This window comes from Ascaphus truei, unplaced genomic scaffold, assembly GCF_040206685.1.
Source record: "Ascaphus truei isolate aAscTru1 unplaced genomic scaffold, aAscTru1.hap1 HAP1_SCAFFOLD_236, whole genome shotgun sequence".
Lineage (NCBI taxonomy): Eukaryota > Metazoa > Chordata > Amphibia > Anura > Ascaphidae > Ascaphus > Ascaphus truei.
In genome coordinates this window covers 499,016-520,834 of record NW_027455280.1, presented here as the reverse complement: position 1 = coordinate 520,834, position 21,819 = coordinate 499,016, and the positions used below count along the sequence as shown (strand labels likewise).

Sequence of the window (21,819 nt, the reverse complement as noted above, 5' to 3'; positions counted from 1 at the left end):
TGACCTTGAGGTTGGGATCGAGAGCAAAGTCTCCATCTTTGCTGATGATACTAAATTGTGTAAGGTAATAGAATCAGAGCAGGATGTAATTTCTCTTCAGAAGGACTTGGAGAGACTGGAAACGTGGGCAGGTAAATGGCAGATGAGGTTTAATACAGATAAATGTAAGGTTATGCATTTGGGATACAAGAATAAAAAGGCGACTTACAAATTAAATGGAGATATATTGGGGGAATCCTTGATGGAGAAGGATTTAGGAGTGCTTGTAGACAGCAGGCTTAGCAATAGTGCCCAATGTCATGCAGTAGCTGCAAAGGCAAACACGATCTTATCTTGTATCAAACGGGCAATGGATGGAAGGGAAGTAAACATAATTATGCCCCTTTACAAAGCATTAGTAAGACCACACCTTGAATATGGAGTACAATTTTGGGCACCAATCCTAAGAAAAGACATTATGGAACTAGAGAGTGCAGATAAGGGCCACCAAATTAATAAAGGGGATGGACATTCTAACTTATGAGGAGAGGCTAGCTAAATTAGATTTATTTACATTAGAAAAGAGGCGTCTAAGAGGGGATATGATAACTATATACAAATATATTCAGGGACAATACAAGGAGCTTTCAAAAGAACTATTCATCCCACGGGCAGTACAAAGGACTCAGGGCCATCCCTTAAGGTTGCAGGAAAGGAGATTTCACCAGCAACAAAGGAAAGGGTTCTTTACAGTAAGGGCAGTTAAAATGTGGAATTCATTACCCATGGAGACTGTGATGGCAGATACAATAGATTTGTTCAAAAAAAGGTTGGACATCTTTTTAGATGGGAAAGGTATACAGGGATATACCAAATAAGTAAGCACTATTGCTAAGCCTGCTGTCTACAAGCACTCCTAAATCCTTCTCCATCAAGGATTCCCCCAATTTATCCCCATTTAATTTGTAAGTCGCCTGTTTATTCTTGTATCCCAAATGCATAACCTTCCATTTATCTGTAGTAAACCTCATCTGCCATTTACCTGCCCAAGTTTCCAGTCTCTCCAGGTCCTTCTGAAGAGAAATTACATCCTGCTCTGATTTTACTACTTGACACAATTTAGTGTCATCTGTTATTATAATTATAATAATAGCATGTTCTTGTATAGTGCTGCTAGTTTTACGCAGCGCTTTACAGGGACATTTTGCAGGCACAGGTCCCACCCCCGTAGAGCTTACAATCTGTTTTTGGTGCCTGAGGCACAGGGAGATAAAGTGACTTGCTTAAGGTCACAAGGAGCCGACACCGGGAATTGAACCAGGCTCCCCTGCTTCCCCTGAGCCACTCCTCATCTGAATCAATCTACTGTAAGTACAAATCTAGGATAAAGTATCTGTCGTCTAAATTTAGCATACAGCAAGGCCCTGCTTCTCGGCGCCCCGCTTCTCGGCGATCCGCTGATACGGCGGCACCGAGAAGGGGGCCGCCATGTCTCGCATGCGCAGAACGGGCTGTTGCCGCCGGCGCGCATGCGCAGAACGTAGGTTGCACGCACCGAACGGAGGTTGCGCATGCGCACAAGGGGGAAATTGCCGGGTTGCGAATGCGCACAGCTGAAAATCGCTGGTTCCACTTTCCGGCGATTTTCAATATACGGCAGGCCTTTAGAACGGAACCCGCCGTATGTCCGGGGCCCTCCTGTAGGTTGAACTTGATGGACATATGTCTTTTTTCAACCTCATCTACTATCTAAAAATCATCAGCAATAATACACATAAATCTGGTCTGTAAATTAATAAGTTAACAAACACACAGAACCCCAACAAGCTCATTTTAGGAACCCTGAGCCTCCACAAAATATATATGTATATAAGTGTCAAAAAGGAGAGCTATTGAGTGTGGCAAATGTATACAACAAGCGACAGAGAAGCCCAATGCTACATCCAATATGACAAAAATACACAGTAATACTTATATATTCTCTTGAAAAAGGGTCATTTAGTTTAACCCTTTGGCCAAAGCATTGTAAGCCTGTGAGCCACAACAAGGCAGACCCAGTTCACAAGGCCTAACACTTCCAGATAAAATACTAATATACTTCTATTAGGATTACAATTCTCATTTACCTCTATTAGGAGGGAGAAAGGGAGAAAGACCAACATTGGATCTATATCTAGTAGAATGAAAAAGGACCTGCTGACTTGGAGAGGGGTGAACTTAAAACCCAGGGAAGGAGGGGCTGCTAACCTCCAACAGCTGAGACCCTTTTTCAAGAGAATATAGAAGTATTTTACTGTGTGTTTTGTTAACGAAATCCTGGAAAACGTCCGGAGCGTTGCAGAGGCCGAATGGCATAACTAGGTACACATAATGGCCGTCCCGAATATTGAAGGCCATCTTCCACTCTTCGCCCTTGCGGATTCTTACCAAATTGTAGGCTCCACGCAGGTTCAATTTGGTGAAGACAGTGGCCCCCTGTAGACGGTCGAAGAGCTCTGAGATCAGCGATAGAGGGTATCGATTCTTGATGGTGATCTTGTTGAGACCACTATAGTCAATGCAGGGTCGTAGGGATCCGTCTTTCTTTTTTACAAAGAAGAAGTCTGCTCCGGCGGGGGAGGAAGATTTACGAATGAACCCCTTTTGTAGGTTCTCCTGAATATACTCCTTAATGTCTTTGGTCTCCGGAAGGGAGAGCGGCTAGCAGCCTCCCCTTGGAGGCACCGAGCCGGGCAGCAGGTCGATGGAGCAATCGAATGAGCAGTGGGGCAGTAGCACCTCCGATCCTACCTTATCAAAGACGTCGCGGAATTCTGTGTAAGCTTCAGGTAGGCTTATCTTCTCCAGGTACGGAAACCCTGCATATTCTCTTGATGGGGCAGCGCAGTTATTGAAACATAGGGAACTCAACAGGAAAGGTTCCGCGTCCGTCCAGTCTATACGTGGGTTGTGTAGTTGGAGCCATGGAAGACCAAAGATCACGTCGACCGATGGGGTGTGGATTGCATCCAGCTGGATCTTTTCTGTATGGTCCTCTCCTGTCCGTAATTGGAAGGGAATGGTCTGTAAAGAGATGAATGTCGGTTGTAGCGGTCCACTGTCAATAGCCTCCAAACCAACAGAACATTTCTTGTGAACGAGGGTTATATTGTTCCTCTCAGCGAAGCCCGTGATCGATGAAATTGCCTCTCGACCCGGAATCATGAAAGGCTAGAGCGTTGGTGTGAAAATTCTCGCCGGTTAGCATAACGGGGACTAGGATCCTAGTTGGCAATATTTTACTTTTGGTAGTGGAGGTAGAGGACGTAGCCTGGAGGCGGGACCAGCAAAAACAGTATTTCCTCCAGCACGGGGTCCGCGGCTTACAAACAGCAAACGCAGCACCGTGGGACGTGTCACAGGAGGAGAGGAAAACAGAAGACCCAATCGTGGGTTGTGGTACGTGGCCACAGCTGAGCGCGCCGCATATCACGGATCCTTACATATACAAAGAAAACTGGTATAAGATTGTATATAGATAGTATATTACACTGTCATGATTACATCTATTTAACTAGTATTTCGCCTTCCTGTTGGAGGAACTGCAGTCAGGTGAAAACTTGTATCCATATTTCGGGGTCTTGTCCTCTAATCTTCCATTTCTGGGGAAATAGTTTTAATATGCTTTCTGAAGTAATTGGGATATATATTCTCCTGATTAACACACGTTACGTTGGTATGCAGGCTTATGATGCCTTTGGCCAAAGGGTTAACTAAATAACCAAGGATTTAATTTTATTATTTTTGAAGTATTTTACTTTATACTTTTCATCATATATGTTTTGTCAATTGGATGTAGCATTGGGCACCCCCTGTCTCTTGTTATATATTCTCCTGATCCTGCTATTGCTCTCGTAGGCCTTCCGATTCAAGACCTATCCAAATGTGAAATTAAATTATGACAGCTGCTAGTTTTGCCCGGTAGCAGACCCCTGACATTTCACTCATGAATATCGTTTAGAATAAAATATGGGACAACTTCAAGTGTTCTTAGAGGGATCAATGGCTATCCTTGTGTCCCACATATTGTGTCCCACATATTCATAATATCTATCTAAACGTGTGGTTCCAAACTCCACTCCTCACTTACCCCCAAGTCAGGAATGATGGACATCCCAGCTTGAGCATACGTGACCGTTATTTTTACTGAACCACCTGTGCTGAAGCAGGGATGTTCTTAAAATCTGACCTGTTGGGGGTTCTTGAGGACTGGATTTGGGAACCACTGATCTAAACTATGATTCCGATCCCTCCTACGTGGTCAAGGGGTTATCTTGGTAATTGACCTTTTCCATCAATTAGTCTGTAATTCTGTGAATTGAAGCAAGTGTTTATTACCTGTGTCGCCTTGTATATGTATATTTAGTGAAACTTGATTGACCTCCCATAATCCTTTTTATTGCTGTACCCCTTTGATCTGAAAATAAAAAGCAAGTTTAAGATAAACAAAAACACGGACAGAATATATTTGCTTGTCCAGTCATCCTTTCACTGATGGTTATATATGTGAGACAGAAAAGGACCGATGTCTCTAAAACTTGATAAATCATATGATAATTAAATTCCTTTGTCTGCAGATCATTTTCATGGTTGGCCGTGGTTACCTCTCCCCTGACCTCGGCAAAGTGTCTAATAACTGCCCCAAAGCAATGAAGAGGCTTCTTGTAAATTGCCTGAAATTCAAGAGAGACGAGAGACCACTTTTTCCCCAGGTAAGGAAGAGACTGACAAATAAATGCCTTAGGTGGACAAATTGCCCTGTTTCCGTGTTCATACACATCCAATACAGAAGAATGACCGTGCACTGTAATGGTGTTTCATCTGTGGAAGTACTGTAGCTAATATCTCTTATGGCCAGGTTTACTAAATTCTATGGCAGAATGTATGTATATTTATATGTAGTGTCCACAGCTGTACTCTGCGCTTTACAAAGAGAGTACAGTAGGGGAAATTATAATACAATAAGTGTAACAAACAAAATCATGCAATAGAAAAGGAAATCCCTGCCCTGGGAAGCTTACAATCTAAGGGGTATGTTGGGAGACTTGCATAGACAGCAGGTGAGGGAATAAATGCAGTAGATCGCAGTGCTTGAGCACAATGGTTGTTAGGAGCGACACTGGGTGTGGGACAGTAGCAATGATCAGTATATATGTGGCAAGCAGGAGCAACACCAACATATTAATCCTACATCAGAACGTGGGCTTGAGAGGATGGCAATTAAGTAACTAGGTCAGTATAAGAAATCATGGAACAGTCTCCAGAGCTCTGGAATAGGGAAACATGCTTTAAACTGGTTTCATTCCTACCTATCAGGAAGATCCCAACATGTGTCCATCTCAGGCTCTAACTCCAACCCCCTGGATATCACCTGCGGTGTCCCGCAAGGCTCTGTTCTGGGGCCCCTACTCTTCTCAGTGTTCATCAATGATCTTCCCACAGCTTGTAAGGAAGCCTCAATACACATGTATGCAGATGACACAATCCTATATGCACACAGCCATAGCATCTCTGACCTTCAACACATACTTCAGTCTGACTTTTTGAGACTTGAAAACTGGATTTTCCAAAACAATCTGTTTTTAAACACTGACAAGACTGTAACAATGGTATTTGGGACCAAGGCTAAGTTTCTAAAGCTTCAAATGAATGAGCTCCATATCAGAACCAACACATCCTAACCCCTGTTACTAGTTTTAAATACCTGGGCATATGGTTTGACTCCCACTTAACATTCGGAATGCACATTGATAATCTGACATTCAAAACCTTTGCCAAACTAGGTGTACTTTACAGGAACAAATCCCCCCTAAGTCTACTGGTCAGAAAGGGCATCGCACAGCAGATGCTAATGCCAATTTTAGACCGTGGAGACATAGTATATGGCACAGCACCCCAACCCCACCTTGGCAAACTTGATACCCTTTACAATTCAATATGCCATTTTGTCCTCCAATGCAACTACAACACACATCACTGCGAAATCCTCAAAGAACTAGATTGGTCAATCACTAGAGCCTAGGCGCAAAGTTCATTTTTCCTGTCTTGCCTTCAAATATTTTCTGGGCTAGCTACCCACTTATCCTGAACAAGCTCCTCATCCCTACCCCCTCTCTCTCTCTCATACAATTAGTTAATGTAGAATAAGTACAGAAATGAAATATAATGAGGCATATTCTGTTATCTACAGGAACAAGGATAGGGGAAGGCTAGGACAGGGCATTGGCTCGTTACAATTGGGGAGGCATAACTAGATAACATGCAAGGAATGTGAATAACAAGGTAGGTTATCTATGAAACATATTGAAGTGACAGCTCCAACCGGGATTAACAAGTACATATTGGGCTGGACCGGTTATGTACAGAAAGGGTATAAAAGTGTTCTGTTGAGATGTATAGATCATAACTGCTGAATGCTTAAAGTGATACCAACAGAAATTGCAGCGCTCTATTCATAACTAAGAATGCCTGTAAAGACGTACAGGCATACCCGGATTAAGGACACTCCCTTTAAGTACATTTTCGCTTTACATACATGCTCCGGTCCCATTGCGTACGTTAATGCGGGGTGTGCCTGTGTTACATAGTTACATACATGCTCCGGTCCCATTGCGTACGTTAATGCGGGGTGTGCCTGTTGTTACATAGTTACATACATGCTCCGGTCCCATTGCGTACGTTAATGCGGGGTGTGCCTGTGTTACATAGTTACATACATGCTCCGGTCCCATTGCGTACGTTAATGCGGGGTATGCCTGTAGTTACATAGTTACATACATGCTCCGGTCCCATTGCGTACGTTACTGTGGGGTGTGCCTGTGTTACATAGTTACATACATGCTCCGGTCCCATTGCGTACGTTAATGCGGGGTGTGCCTGTGTTACATAGTTACATACATGCTCCGGTCCCATTGCGTACGTTAATGCGGGGTATGCCTGTATATGATGCTGATTGCTGTCTATCATCTCTGAATAACCTATTGAAACAAGAACCGTTCTGTGAAATTGACTGAGGTGGAAACCTATCTTCACTTGCGAGCCTAGCCCATCGGGGTCTCTGCATGCTCAAAAAGGGAGAATTGCTCTTAGAGGGAGTGAACCCCACCGGGGGCAGACTCTTCGGCGTCCCACCAGCCAGATTTTGAGCAGTGTGCCCTTCTGAACCTGAAAGTCAATTAAATATCGGACGGAAGTCTTCTACCAAAATTAACTGATCAGTGGCCACCGAAACCGAACATGATCAAAGAGAGGCACTTCTGGATTGGTGCAATGCAGGTAGCACTCACAAGGAGGAGATCACACGTTGAATGAAAGGACGGTGTGGAAAGGTATATCTTCAGTCGACTGAGATTTTCCCATTACACCCATGCCTCGATAGAAAGCATCTGGTGAAAGTTTACGTAAGTAACCCTGGTTACATCGTCTTTGCTATGGATTTTATCCAGGGACAGGCTGAGAGCAAGATTCCCCTCTCACCTCCTGAGAAGGTAGATGTGTAGATTTATACAGTTACAAAAAGACATCCCCGGCGCTAGTACCTTACAAACGCAATGATTATTGCACTATTTGACAAAAATAGTCCACCACAAATGTCCACAAATAAGTGTCAATTTGAAATGCTGCCAATCCTGGGTCTTTGCTGGTTAAAGATCCTCTTATTCGGAAAGGTCAATCCTAGTGCGAAGCATACAAGAAATAAACTTCATAGTGTAGTATGTAATGTTCAAGCAAAAAGATGCTTAATAGACTGTAAAAATGCCTACTTACAAGATACACCTGTATCTGACTCAGCTGACAGAAGCTGTGCTTTAGCCCACATCTCTCACCGCTCCACGAACCCCACATGTTACTGTGTACTGAACTTCGTCGCTGTGCTCCCGCACTCAGCTCCAATCAGTGTCCCCAGAATAAACAGAAGGGGAAGATAGTGCAAATCTACGAGGCTTTAATTAAAATACAACAATATACAAAGATACACTTACATTGTATCCTGGTTAAAATGTGACACTTATGCCGTCCGCTACATGTGCCGGCTGAGTCTCCGTTTGAAGGAAAATCTGTTATTTCCTTCCCCTGGCTTCAGAACCAAAAGGAACCTATTCTCTGCAAAGAAAACTGAAGCCTTGTGACTGGACACAATCTGCACCGTTTGCAGCAGACTTCCCCGGAGAAGTTTTCACGCCCTGCCACTGTTATCTCCGATTTTTGATGAACTTTTCAGGCCTGGAAGACGAACGAAATGAAACGTAACGCAAGCCAGGTTTCAAATCCTTTGTCTCAATTTATTACTCATAGGGTAATGACTTTTATACAGAAAAAAAAAAAGATATTGGTTAGAGGCGTAACATAGGCGTGTCTTGGGCGTAGCTTTGATTGGAGGCGTGATCTAGGGGCAGGACATATTAGTGGCGTGACTTTTGGGACATGTCTTTTCCCAATACAAGCAATTGTCTGAATACATTACTTATTCATTGTCTGTTATCAGAAGAGACCTTGAATCTTTAGCAACTATATTACACTATTTTGCTTCTTGCAGAGAACCATTCTATTATATTCTAACTAAAACATCAGGAAATTGACAACACAAAAGTATCGTAGTAATATCCTGACCAGTAAGAAAGGAAATGCAATTTAGCAGAAACTGAGTGCATTTATGAATTATATTTCAGCAAAAGGCTGACTACAGAATCTTAACTAGTTATGACCAGACAAAATGGAAGCTTGACATGAGTGCAGATTCTGGCCTGACATATTGGTCCTAACAATCCCCTCCTTTTTGTTCTCTAAAAGAACAAATACCCTTACTAGGTACACTTCTCTATGACTATGGCCTTATGGGGACCAATAGTATCATAGACTCTGTTCATGGCCACATATGAATTATTAGTTGCATACATGGCGTGAGATGAAACTGAAGGTTTCCTTGAGACAAATGAAAGCATTGCACACTTAGCACTGTGAAAAATAACAAAAATTGCTGTGATTATACTAATCACTACAATAAAACCATAGAGAATTTTCATACCCAATTCTCCGATCCAACTAGTGAGTCCTGACATCCAATTTAAGCTAAGGCCTGAGGATTCTTTACGCATCCTTGCCTGAATTTCCTGTAACTTATCCATATCTTTATGAATAGTGCCAAACTCATCTTCAATATAGGCACAGCACTTCTGTCCTACAAGTTTACAAACACCTCCTTGTGAGGCTAGCAGATAATCAAGAGCCATTCTATTCCGTAATAATACTGTTCGGATCTGCTCTTGTTCATTAGTCAGACAGATAATAGCATCACTTGTCTGATTAAGAGCATCATCAATATTTACCATAACATCACTTAATTTAGAATAGAGATCCAGAACGCCTAAACTAGGTATTAAAACCCCAGCTGCAATGCGGGTTGGACTAATGGTCCTGGTCAGATCTTTTCGATTTCTCAGCTTCCCTTGGGGTAACGTGTTAGATACATAGAAAGTGGGAAGGATGAAACCCAGATAACAAGGGGCAGTGTGATTGCAGGGTACAATCTTAGTGGCCCACATGCCACACAACCAATAGAGATATATATATATATATAGATATAGATATATCTTTAAATATTTCTATAGATTAGAAAATGGCTTACATCTCAATATGTCACATAATCTAAGGGTCAGCTATTTGTGAGAATTGGTGGGGGCTAATTCCTGCTAAGAGCGACTGCACAAACATTCTTCTTGCACACATCTTTCATACTGCATTTACTCAGAATGGCAAAATGGACCAAGATGGCTGCTATGGTCAAAATGGCTGACTTGTGATCCTTTCCTTGTGGTTTACTCACGTCCCTTTGTGACCTCCCACCTTCCTCATATCCAGTCTTCTCAGTCCCCCCATATCCTTAAGAGACAGTCTATTTAAAGAACAGAACAGTTAACCGTTTCATAGTCCTGATGGACCAAGATGTCCAAGTTGTGCATAACTTCATTCCTTTCTTTTCCGGCCATTATATCAGCCCAGTTGATTTCTTCTTCGGTCTCTTCTTCTGGGGGACTGGCGACATCATCACCGCAGAGAGGCATAGCGTCGGTGGGGGTTGCAACGCACTTCTGGATCAGAGTTTTGCTGTACTTAATACATAGAGAGCAATGAGTAGGACAAACACACACATACAAAAACATTCGCTAGCTTCGCTCAAAGCAAATCAATCCAACCACCAAGTCCCCATGGTCCCTAAATCCTGGATAAATACACAACATTGCGCTTTAACTAGGGCGCATACATGCCCCTCCTTTTGAGGCTAAAATATAGTCTAGAGCTATTTTATTCTGCGTGGCCATTAATTTAAACTAAACCTATTCTTGGTTAAGTGGGTAAATGTCTGCGATTGTATGATTTAGGATATCCCTGTAAACCTGTCATACAGTATCCCAACTCCTACATTTGGGAATAAATTTCCTGAAACTTATTCTTCCCATAGACTACTTTTTAGCACTTGTGTATTGGGTGCATCTCTTCTGTTTCTAACTCTACGTGTGAGCAATTAACATAACCGTGTGTTTGACTGATAAAGCATTCTCCCACCGGGATATCATTCTTCAGGGAGATTCTATTAACCTAGAAATCCAAACAAAATAAACAAAGTTAAACAAATAATACCTTATACTATTTTGTCATCCTTATGGGACGCCACTTACACAAACATAATAGAGCATACATTTGTAACTGAAAAATAATAAAAATATATGTAAAAATAAAAAGGTCAAAGTTCGTGTGTTGAGGCCTGGACATTTTTGCCTATAATCTTTTTCCCTTGATTAGTGGTCGGAGAGTATTGTGTCCATCAAAACACTTATTTGCAGGTGCTATGTCTTTGTCTTTATTAGCTGTTTGTGCTTAGACTGGCACTATTTTGACGTGCGTGATGTGTATCCATGATGATAAGAAATTTTTACTGCAATGCTGGTGATGAGTAGCATTTAAATGGCCTTTTCATCTGGGATGAAGAGCGTGCTTGCGTAGAAAATGCTTGACCATTAACCCGTCTTGTGTAGGTGCACTTTCAGCTTTAACCTGTGCCTAGAAAGACTCAAAAATATATATTAGTTGCATGCAATACTTATTAATTGTTTTATTACCAATAACATGGTCCTTAATTCGTTACTTTGAACTACTGATGGTCATAACTCATCCCATAAGTGTCTCATAGGGAGAGAATTTATACCTAGAAATAAATTCTTGTATTAATATGGTTACTACTATTATTAGCATCCACAATATTAAACAGAGATATTCCCTATTAACGCTCCTCAAATTTTAAACTAAGCAACCAATATGGACTTGACTTTGCTACAATCCAAGTTCCTAAAACTTGGTACCTCAGCCTGTGCCAAACCAATTGCTTCCATAATCAACTCTATCCTGTCTGCAGGCCATATCCCTAAGACCTGGAAAACTGCTAGAGTTGTCCCAATCTTCAAAAATGGGGACAAAAACACTGTCTCAAACTACAAATCAATCTCTCTTCTCCCATACACACTTACTCTCATTCATACCTAACTGCTATCTGCCATTTTCTCTGATGCAAATGGTGTCAACCTTTTAGTCATTTAATACTAACTAACCTTAAAACTCGCCCCACAAGTCAAGCATCCCAACAGCCTGCACTCATGGCTATTGTCCCACACCCACAGTCACTCCTGGCTTTCACCTCAAACACTCCACTGTAACTATTCTGCTAAAAATGTGAAATGCCCTGTATATAATATATACCCTGTTCACTTATGCAATTACACTTGCAATAATATATCCCCTGTCTTTTAACTATATGTCCAGGACATACCCAAAAACAAATAAATGGTTACAAAATTATAAATTTGGCAGATATGATATATCCCTCAACATAGGGATGGCTTGCTACCTGCTTTGCTGTGACATCTGCAAAGGTATTATTATTATTTACCAGGGGCCTGTCAGCCCTGTTAGTCTGGCAGCAACTTTTTATTACTGCAAGAGCCCTTGGGGTTAACATTGCTATAATAAATTCTGAACCTGCTGTGCATTGTATATTATTTACAACATATCAAGTTCATATCAAATCCCTCTATAGGGATTTCAGAGAGACCTTCAATAACCTATGTATGTATCTCCCCTCTTTTGTTCATATATTATCTATATATGTGAACAAAAATACAAAAATACAAAAAAAAATATGAAAACAGGTTGCTTTGATATATAGCAAAATTAAACTGGTATATAGATTTGTATGTGTAGTGACTATAAAAATATTTACTGATTGTGTTAAAAGAAGAAAAAGCCTGCAGTAGGTCTTTTAACAACTGTGGCATTTACAATATAAGAAAAAATCCTGAACAAAAGATTTCCTTTTAAAATAGACAAATAATTTTGAACTCTTTGCAAAGTGCTGAGCACACGGCCAGCATTAACTTTTAAAGACACTCTGACTTTAAAAAGAAAAAAAATAATTTTCAAAGCGCTTTTTTTTTTTTTTCTGGGAAAACAGCCAGAAACCTCAAAGTACAGATAACGGGTTTCGCTGTCTAATTCATATTAACTGCTGGATTAATCCTCACGCAGGGGATTGTAACATTAGTTTAATGTTAAATATGAAGCTTTCCACGCTGTCCTAAAACTGCATTTTGTATGGTCTTTCAAAAATTAAATAACGGGAATATTTTAAATTACTTATAAACACCAAGTCTATGCCTACAAGAGCATGCAACATTCTTTCACTCATTCCTCTGAATGCCTTCTGAAAGAAATCTCATATTCCTGCAAACTTCCATCAATACAATTGCTATCCCGTTTTAACTATGCCCTCTCTTAAGCTAAACAAAATATCTTCAAACATGCAACAGTTATACCATGACTAAAAAAACAGCAAGCTTGACCCTACCTGTCTTGTATGGCTTCTACACTGCTTATTTAACGGAGACAATTCTCGCTAAAATAACTGACCTCCATGCTGCTAAAGGCAGATATCACCACACTCCGTTCACACCACGAACACCCTCCGTTTGAAGCGCTATGTACATTAATGGCGTTATATACATATATAATACAATATATTAATTCAAACAGTGCTTGTGAGCTCTTACAAGCATTTTAAACAAAAACACCCCGAGACATATCTTAATCCTGTAGAAATAAAATTGAAATGTGTTATCTTACTGCTTTACGGATAAGAAGACAGTTCTACATTACCTTGTTCTCATAAATAAACTGCTTAAGCACAGAGCTAGTTAATTTTAATGTGAATGCTTCGCATTCTTTAAACTGTAAGAGAGAGGCTGTGCCCCTCCTTTTATTAAGATAGAAATACCACAAACGAAAAGAAATGTGTCCGGTTTAAAAAGTCTCCGCCTGGCCAGGACGAATAAACCTTTCAAACTATAACCAGGGACAGAGCTGAATATACTCCCCTTCTGTTGTGAGGTATTTCTCTCTTATTCGGTGTACACCTTTTTAAAACCTTTTAAAATTTAGATTTCATCATGAGCAACTAATATTCATATTATTTGTACAGATGATAATCAGCATGACTTTCACACAAGAAATCATTCAGGAAAAAATTCATCAGGGTTACAAACAAACTCTTTTACATAAGAAGCAGTGTTTTTTTAATTTACAGAGTCTTTCACTCTGAGCCCCCACGGGCAAAGCAGCACTTCCCTGCTTCTGACTGATAGTGGCACACTCTCTGCCAATGACCAAAACCACCACAATTAAAACAGACACCATTATTCTGAGCTATTATTCCTGATTGATTTCTGAGACCAGCATAAACCATTAGTAGCTTATAGAAAAACAGACAAATAATTATGACAAATAATTGCAATATTTATACTTACACAATATACAATGGTCGTTCAGCTAGATCAGAGATAACAGTCCAGTCGTGCACAAAATTTACTGGACTCTTACCAAAAATTTTGTTTAAAAGGGCCTATCCCAATTCTTCAGTCACAATTTAGGTCTATTAAATTCCCAGAGGGGGTGAAGCATCATATATAAAAATTTACATATATACTCACCACCTCTGTGAACTTCCCACTTCTAGACACCAAAAACTGAAGGAAAATCCGTTATTTCCTTCCCCTGGCTTCAGAACCAAAAGGAACCAATTCTCTGCAAAGAAAACTGAAGCCTTGTGACTGGACACAATCTGCACCGTTTGCAGCAGACTTCCCCGGAGAAGTTTTCACGCCCTGCCAGTGTTATCTCCGATTTTTGATGAACTTTTCAGGCCTGGAAGACGAACGAAATGAAACGTAACGCAAGCCAGGTTTCAAATCCTTTGTCTCAATTTATTACTCATAGGGTAGTGACTTTTATACAGAAAAAAAAAGATATTGGTTAGAGGCGTAACATAGGCGTGTCTTGGGCGTAGCTTTGATTAGAGGCGTGATCTAGGGGCAGGACATATTAGTGGCGTGACTTTTGGGACATGTCTTTTCCCAATACAGCTAAACCCCGTTATAACGCGCCTCGTTATACCGCGATTCGGTTATAACGCGGTTTTCCCGTGGCTCCCGTTTAAAAAAAAAAAAAAACCTATTCTTGGTTAAGTGGGTAAATGTCTGCGATTGTATGATTTAGGATATCCCTGTAAACCTGTCATACAGTATCCCAACTCCTACATTTGGGAATAAATTTCCTGAAACTTATTCTTCCCATAGACTACTTTTTAGCACTTGTGTATTGGGTGCATCTCTTCTGTTTCTAACTCTACGTGTGAGCAATTAACATAACCGTGTGTTTGACTGATAAAGCATTCTCCCACCGGGATATCATTCTGCAGGGAGATTCTATTAACCTAGAAATCCAAACAAAATAAACAAAGTTAAACAAATAATACCTTATACTATTTTGTCATCCTTATGGGACGCCACTTACACAAACATAATAGAGCATACATTTGTAACTGAAAAATAATAAAAATATATGGCCTTTTCATCTGGGATGAAGAGCGTGCTTGCGTAGAAAATGCTTGACCATTAACCCGTCTTGTGTAGGTGCACTTTCAGCTTTAACCTGTGCCTAGAAAGACTCAAAAATATATATTAGTTGCATGCAATACTTATTAATTGTTTTATTACCAATAACATGGTCCTTAATTCGTTACTTTGAACTACTGATGGTCATAACTCATCCCATAAATGTCTCATAGGGAGAGAATTTATACCTAGAAATAAATTCTTGTATTAATATGGTTACTACTATTATTAGCATCCACAATATTAAACAGAGATATTCCCTATTAACGCTCCTCAAATTTTAAACTAAGCAACCAATATGGACTTGACTTTGCTACAATCCAAGTTCCTAAAACTTGGTACCTCAGCCTGTGCCAAACCAATTGCTTCCATAATCAACTCTATCCTGTCTGCAGGCCATATCCCTAAGACCTGGAAAACTGCTAGAGTTGTCCCAATCTTCAAAAATGGGGACAAAAACACTGTCTCAAACTACAAATTAATCTCTCTTCTCCCATACACACTTACTCTCATTCATACCTAACTGCTATCTGCCATTTTCTCTGATGCAAATGGTGTCAACCTTTTAGTCATTTAATACTAACTAACCTTAAAACTCGCCCCACAAGTCAAGCATCCCAACAGCCTGTACTCATGGCTATTGTCCCACACCCACAGTCACTCCTGGCTTTCACCTCAAACACTCCACTGTAACTATTCTGCTAAAAATGTGAAATGCCCTGTATATAATATATACCCTGTTCACTTATGCAATTACACTTGCAATAATATATCCCCTGTCCTTTAACTATATGTCCAGGACATACCCAAAAACAAATAAATGGTTACAAAATTATAAATTTGGCAGATATGATATATCCCTCAACATAGGGATGGCTTGCTACCTGCTTTGCTGTGACATCTGCAAAGGCTCGCAGAATTGGGGTTAGGGGAAGGGTAGCAGAATTGGGGTTAGGGGAAGGCTAGCAGAATTGGGGTTAGGGGAAGGCTAGCAGAATTGGGGTTAGGGGAAGGCTAGCAGAATTGGGGTATGGGGCAGGCTCGCAGAATTGGGGTTAGGGGAAGGCTAGCAGAATTGGGGTTAGGGGAAGGCTAGCAGAATTGGGGTTAGGGGAAGGCTAGCAGAATTGGGGTTAGGGGAAGGCTAGCAGAATTGGGGTTAGGGGCAGGCTCGCAGAATTGGGGTTAGGGGAAGGCTAGCAGAATTGGGGTTAGGGGCAGGCTCGCAGAATTGGGGTTAGGGGAAGGCTAGCAGAATTGAGAACAAAGATAGACTGGAAGCTGCTTACCTATAATTACAACCAATGCAGTAGCACCACCCAGTGGTGAAAACTCAATAAGACAATTGCAAAATAAATACATGAAAGACAATGCTTAAAACCATTAAAATATATATATATACAGTGTTCGACAAACCTATACATTTGCTCGCCCCGGGCGAGTGGATTTAACCCCCGGGCGAGTAAATATTGGCCCAAGCAGCACACGTTTGGTACTAGGTGGCGAGTAGATTTTTTGGTGATTTGTCAACCACTGTGTGTATATATATATATATATATATATATAAAAAAAAATATATATATATATATATACTATGAGCTTTGATTCATCAACTGTTACTGCTGTTATCGACCGCTCCCTCACCCTTTTGTACCTGTAGGGGAAGGCTAGAAAAGGGCTGCGGTTCGTTTAAAATTGGGGAGGCATGACTACATAACGTGCACGGAATGTAAATAACATTTATTTTAATTATTTATAAAATATTTTACCAGGAAGTAATACATTGAGAGATACCGCTCGTTTTTATGGTACAGTATGTTATCTGAGATGAAACATATTGAAATGACAGCTCGAACGTGAATAACCAGTACATATTGGGTTGGACCGGATATGTACAGAAAGGGTATAAAAGTGTTCTGTTGAGATGGATAGATCAGAACTGCTCAATCCTTAAAGTGATACCAAGAGAAATTTCTGCGCTCCACTCATAACTGAGGATACCTGTAATGACGTATATGATGCTGGTTGCTGTCTATTATCTCTGAATAAATTATTGGAACAAGACCCAATCCGTGGAATTATTGACTGAGGTGGAAATCCCATCTTTAAAACTATTGTAATTTATACAAAATGACCTCAAATACATGCAGATAACAATATTGTAGCACTCCGATTTTTCATTGGAATCTCATCATGGCAGTGACTTGCCCAGAGGGAGAAACTAAAGTCCCTTTTGCTTTCTTTTCTAAGAATTTAATAAGGCATTGTTTACCTTGTAAACCTATGGCGGAGATTCACTAAGGTCCGATACAGGGCATCGGGCTGGGTTCCACGTTCAACTTAGGAGCAGTAAGTGCAGGATCAAGCACTGTGCGGTATTAACAGCCTATATTTGCTAAAACCTGCTATTGGTATATTTTTTTTAAACCAATGTGTCAAATTGAAATAAGAAATAAAATGTGATTTTTACACTATGTAAAATAAAGATCTCTAATCTTATTTGTATAAACACTTTTCAATCACTATTTTTTTAATATGATTAAAATGCTATATATTGAGCCCTCTAAATATAGTTCACAAAGTTGTGTTTTCATGATTACATGCTGCTTGCAGAATTAAAAAAAAGATAATCTAATAGTAATTTAGGGGAGCAGTTCCCTCTGCTCTTTTGTATGCTGAATTAAAGCTTCCCAAAAAAAAGAGGGGGGGAGCGGGCTTAGTGCTTTAAATAATTAAAACCGCAAACCATGTGAAATCTTATGGGGGGTTTAAAAATAAATCAGTTCTGCAGTATTGGATAATACTTACTGCTTTGTTTTTTCATTCAACTCTTAATGTCATTTTTAATTAGTTTTAAAGCATCCTTAGATTTCTATAGCAGGTTTTAACACAGCTGCCAAGCAGTGCAAGATCTTTGCAACATTTTCCTGTTTGTGATCATTTGTAAACTGTAACAATAGATACTTACCTTAGTAATATAAGGATACATTGTAGCTGCTGTTATACTGACTGAAGCAGCCATTATGTTCGTCACACAATCGGGATTTTAACAGATTTATAACAGGAGCAGCAAACTATTGCCAGTTTATGTAAGGATGTAGAATTTTACAATGACACGAGCTTTCCATATAAAAATAATAAGACAACACGGGAATGTAGTATTGCTGCTTTAAAAAATGACTGCATTATCACAGGATTTCACTTTTTTCTGGGGATGATTTCTCGTGTTTAGTAAAACGCTTAATGAGTTTGTCTCTTAGAAAAATGATAGTGACAGATTAAAAGGCCTCAATCATGCTTATATGGTGCCTTATAGAGTTTCAGTAAAGTATGAACTGTAACGACTTCTTGCTTTTTTTAAAAAAAAATAATTTTGTTATAAAGATTTTTCATCCAACTTTTAATCGACAGCCTCATCTCTTACTTTTTCAGATACTGTCTTCAATTGAGCTGCTACAGCGAGCTCTCCCCAAGATAGAGCGCAGTGCGTCTGAACCCTCACTACACCGTGCAGTTAACTCTGAAGACCTTAACCCCTTCCTGATCAGTACCCTACGCCTTGTGCCCCAGTGATGGAGACCGAATAAAATGGATGGTAGCACTGGTAGTGCCCTATCTCATCACCTCGCTTGTGAGAATACATAGGTTGCATATCTGGGGATACTGTGGCTGACAAGTGTCTCCCATATTAAGAAGGAATTATGGCACCATCCTGCTGGGTCGGGACTGTGAAAGGGCTCATCTTCTTGACACTTTTTTGTACACGGTCTCCTGATGACGCTTATGTTTTTAGTCTTTTAGGTCTGTGGTGTTGTATTTGCGTATTGTTTTGTTTTTTTTGCCCAATCAGGTTTTCCGCCTCCCTCCCCCCATCTTTGTTTCTTTCATCCTTTTGCTTTTGGGTGTTGACAGGGCCAAGCTGGAAGAGTCATTTTCCAATACTTCATATCTATCGAACTCCTGGGCAGACAGCGTGATATGCCATGTTATCTCTTTGCTCCTGACAATGAGGTGTGAAAGCAGAGAGGCTTGTTGACTGGTTGGAACAAGATGTCATGATATATACAGAAGGGCAGAAATCATCTTGGCTCTGGCAACAGGTCAACAGTTGGACAACAAACACAGCTAAAGTACAGTCACTGCCTCTGTATAAAGCAAGTAAAAAGAATACACTCATAACTTAATAGTGACACCCAGAGCACATATTGGGGTGTCAATACTATAGTGGCCAATGTGTGAGAAAGGCATGAAATGCCTCCATTGTCTGCTCCCCAAAATATACTTGAGGAAAAGGTGAAGCGCTTTTGAAGGAATCGCTCTACATCAGTTTACCTGCAGTCACATATGTGCCTTTGCCCCCCCCCCCCGCCATCTCCCCCCCAAAATGGGATATGAAATCCCCTAAATCAAGAGGGGCTTGGGTCTTAATCCTTTATAGATTAACAAAATATAGATTTATATATTTATTTTTACCAAATTTGCTACATTAAGTGGTGTGCTCAGTCTATGGATACAGTCCTACGTGTTTACCATCTGCAGATCTCTAAATAAAATGGACATGACTATTTGACAGAACAAATTTTGTATTTAATTCCTAGGGACTGTTCTCTATAGGAAATAACTACTGCAGCTACAAGCCACAGTTCCTCTCCTGGAAGACAAAGCTATTTATTGCCTGACTAAAGATGTGCCTGTAAATGTTAGTAAAATGTAATGTGAGATTTTCTTTGCAATTTAATAGGAAACTTGGCATCTAATATGCTTTTTTCTTTTGTTACCGGTTATGTATTTTCATTGCAATGATTTACTGATCGTGACGAGCCCTTGAAAAGCCTTGTGGAATAAATACAAATGTACGTAAGGGAATAATACAAACAAATGTCAATTACATTTGAACTTTAGGACATGTAATATATAGTTTTAAATAAAATATGTTTGTTGTAATGCAGTTTCTCAAAGTCTGGTCAGTATGGTCTGATTTGTTTTTTGTTTTTGATCATCCTGATAGATAGTTTTTTTTTTCAACACGTGTTTCTGCATTAATAATATTTATTTATATAAAGTATTACAGAAAAGGGAAAATATTTTTTTAAATTGCAGATTTGTTTTATGCAACCATATTTCTTATTAGTAAAAGCCTTTTTCTCACAAAGCTTTCTTAACTTTATTTAACACAATAAATGTAAACGCTAATGATGTTCAGTATAATTAAGTTCTTGTTGGCTATTTATTCAACTGCATTGACCTGCAGTACTGGATTTCATACTGTAGATACAATTTTCAGATTGCAGTAATGCCAGCTTGTCTATAGTCTGATATATATGTATGTAATTGAATGTTATATAAATATATAGTTACATAGTAGATGAGGTTGGAAAAAAAAGGGTTTGTGTGCCGAGCAAGTGCAAGTGAAACTTGTTTGTCTTTTGTCACACAAATTGTATTTGTGATGGCTCTTTTTTTAATTCAAAATCAAAAAAATGTCAGTGCCAAAACACAAAGAAGTGTGACTTAGAACGCACGTGCACAACACTAATATATTTATACTAACTGTGAATTGTGAGTGTGTATTTGATTGATTCATAGGAACACACTCGGCAGGTACTGTTCGCCAAACGTGCACCAACACCGGTATAATACGGCGCTGTTCACGCCTAGAGGGGTGGGCATCTTTTGGGGACACTTATTGGGTGAAGTGACCAAGGGACACCTCTGGTACTGTGGACACGGTGTGGGGATACACGGTGATGGGACAACGCCCTGCGCGGCGAGGTTTAGCTGTAACCATTAGTATTGCTATTGCCTGTATGTGGTTTATGGTTATTGCTCACAGTAAAGGTTATTATTGTAATTATTATAATCTGCGGGCTGTTATTAATAGTTCCTGCTCGGTGTTATCGCATATAATTGGGATCCCGTGCAGGTGGAGGCGCTGCCACTCAGTATATTCGTTACCCCAGGCTCCCAGTGGCGAAGGTTCAGATCCCTGTGAGCCGACAGGTAACGCCAGCTATAGTAACCCCTTCACATTAGAGGGAAAGAGGGCTACATGTCTATGAGGAGAGGGCGGTATTATGTGTATGATGAGAGGGCAGTATTATGTGTATGAGGGGAGGGGGGTATTAAGTGTATGAGGAGAGGGCGGTATTATGTGTATGAGGAGAGGGGGTATTATGTGTATGAGGAGAGGGGGTATTATGTGTATGAGGAGAGGGGGTATTATGTGTATGAGGAGAGGGCGGTATTATGTGTATGAGGAGAGGGGGTATTATGTATATGAGGCGAGGGCGGTATTATGTGTATGAGGAGAGGGGGTATTATGTATATGAGGAGAGGGCGGTATTATGTGTATGGGGAGAGGGGGGTATTATGTGTATGAGGAGAGGGGGTATTATGTGTATGAGGAGAGGGGGTATTATCTGTATGAGGAGAGGGGGTATTATGTATATGAGGAGAGGGCGGTATTATGTGTATGAGGAGAGGGCGGTATTATGTATATGAGGAGAGGGGGTATTATGTGTATGAGGAGAGGGGGTATTATCTGTATGAGGAGAGGGGGTATTATGTATATGAGGAGAGGGCGGTATTATGTGTATGAGGAGAGGGCGGGACGAAAAATTTAGGGGCGGCAAAAAGGTATGGGCCTAAGTGCGGCAAAATTGTACATCCACCACTGCCCATTGCATTAGTTTAGACATTGTTGCTTCATGTTCCTTTCTCCATTCCCTTTTTTCCTTGGTCTGCCCGATTTATTGAAAATTTGATATTGGAATAATATAATTCCCAGAATTTCATGTGTTTGCTT

The 21,819-nt window shown here is 40.2% G+C and overlaps 1 protein-coding gene across 2 annotated transcripts in view; it reads left to right on the top strand.

The window, feature by feature from the left end:
• The window catches only part of ARAF (A-Raf proto-oncogene, serine/threonine kinase), a 92,845-nt gene extending 71,971 nt beyond the window's left edge, over positions 1–20,874 (top strand). For both annotated transcript variants that reach the window (XM_075582455.1, XM_075582454.1), the window contains 2 exons: positions 4,596–4,730; positions 18,447–20,874. In XM_075582455.1, coding sequence (XP_075438570.1) covers positions 4,596–4,730; positions 18,447–18,587 — 276 coding nt within the window. In that variant the 3' untranslated portion in view covers positions 18,588–20,874. The remainder of the gene's footprint in view (positions 1–4,595; positions 4,731–18,446) is intronic.
• Positions 20,875–21,819: the final 945 nt, after the last annotated feature.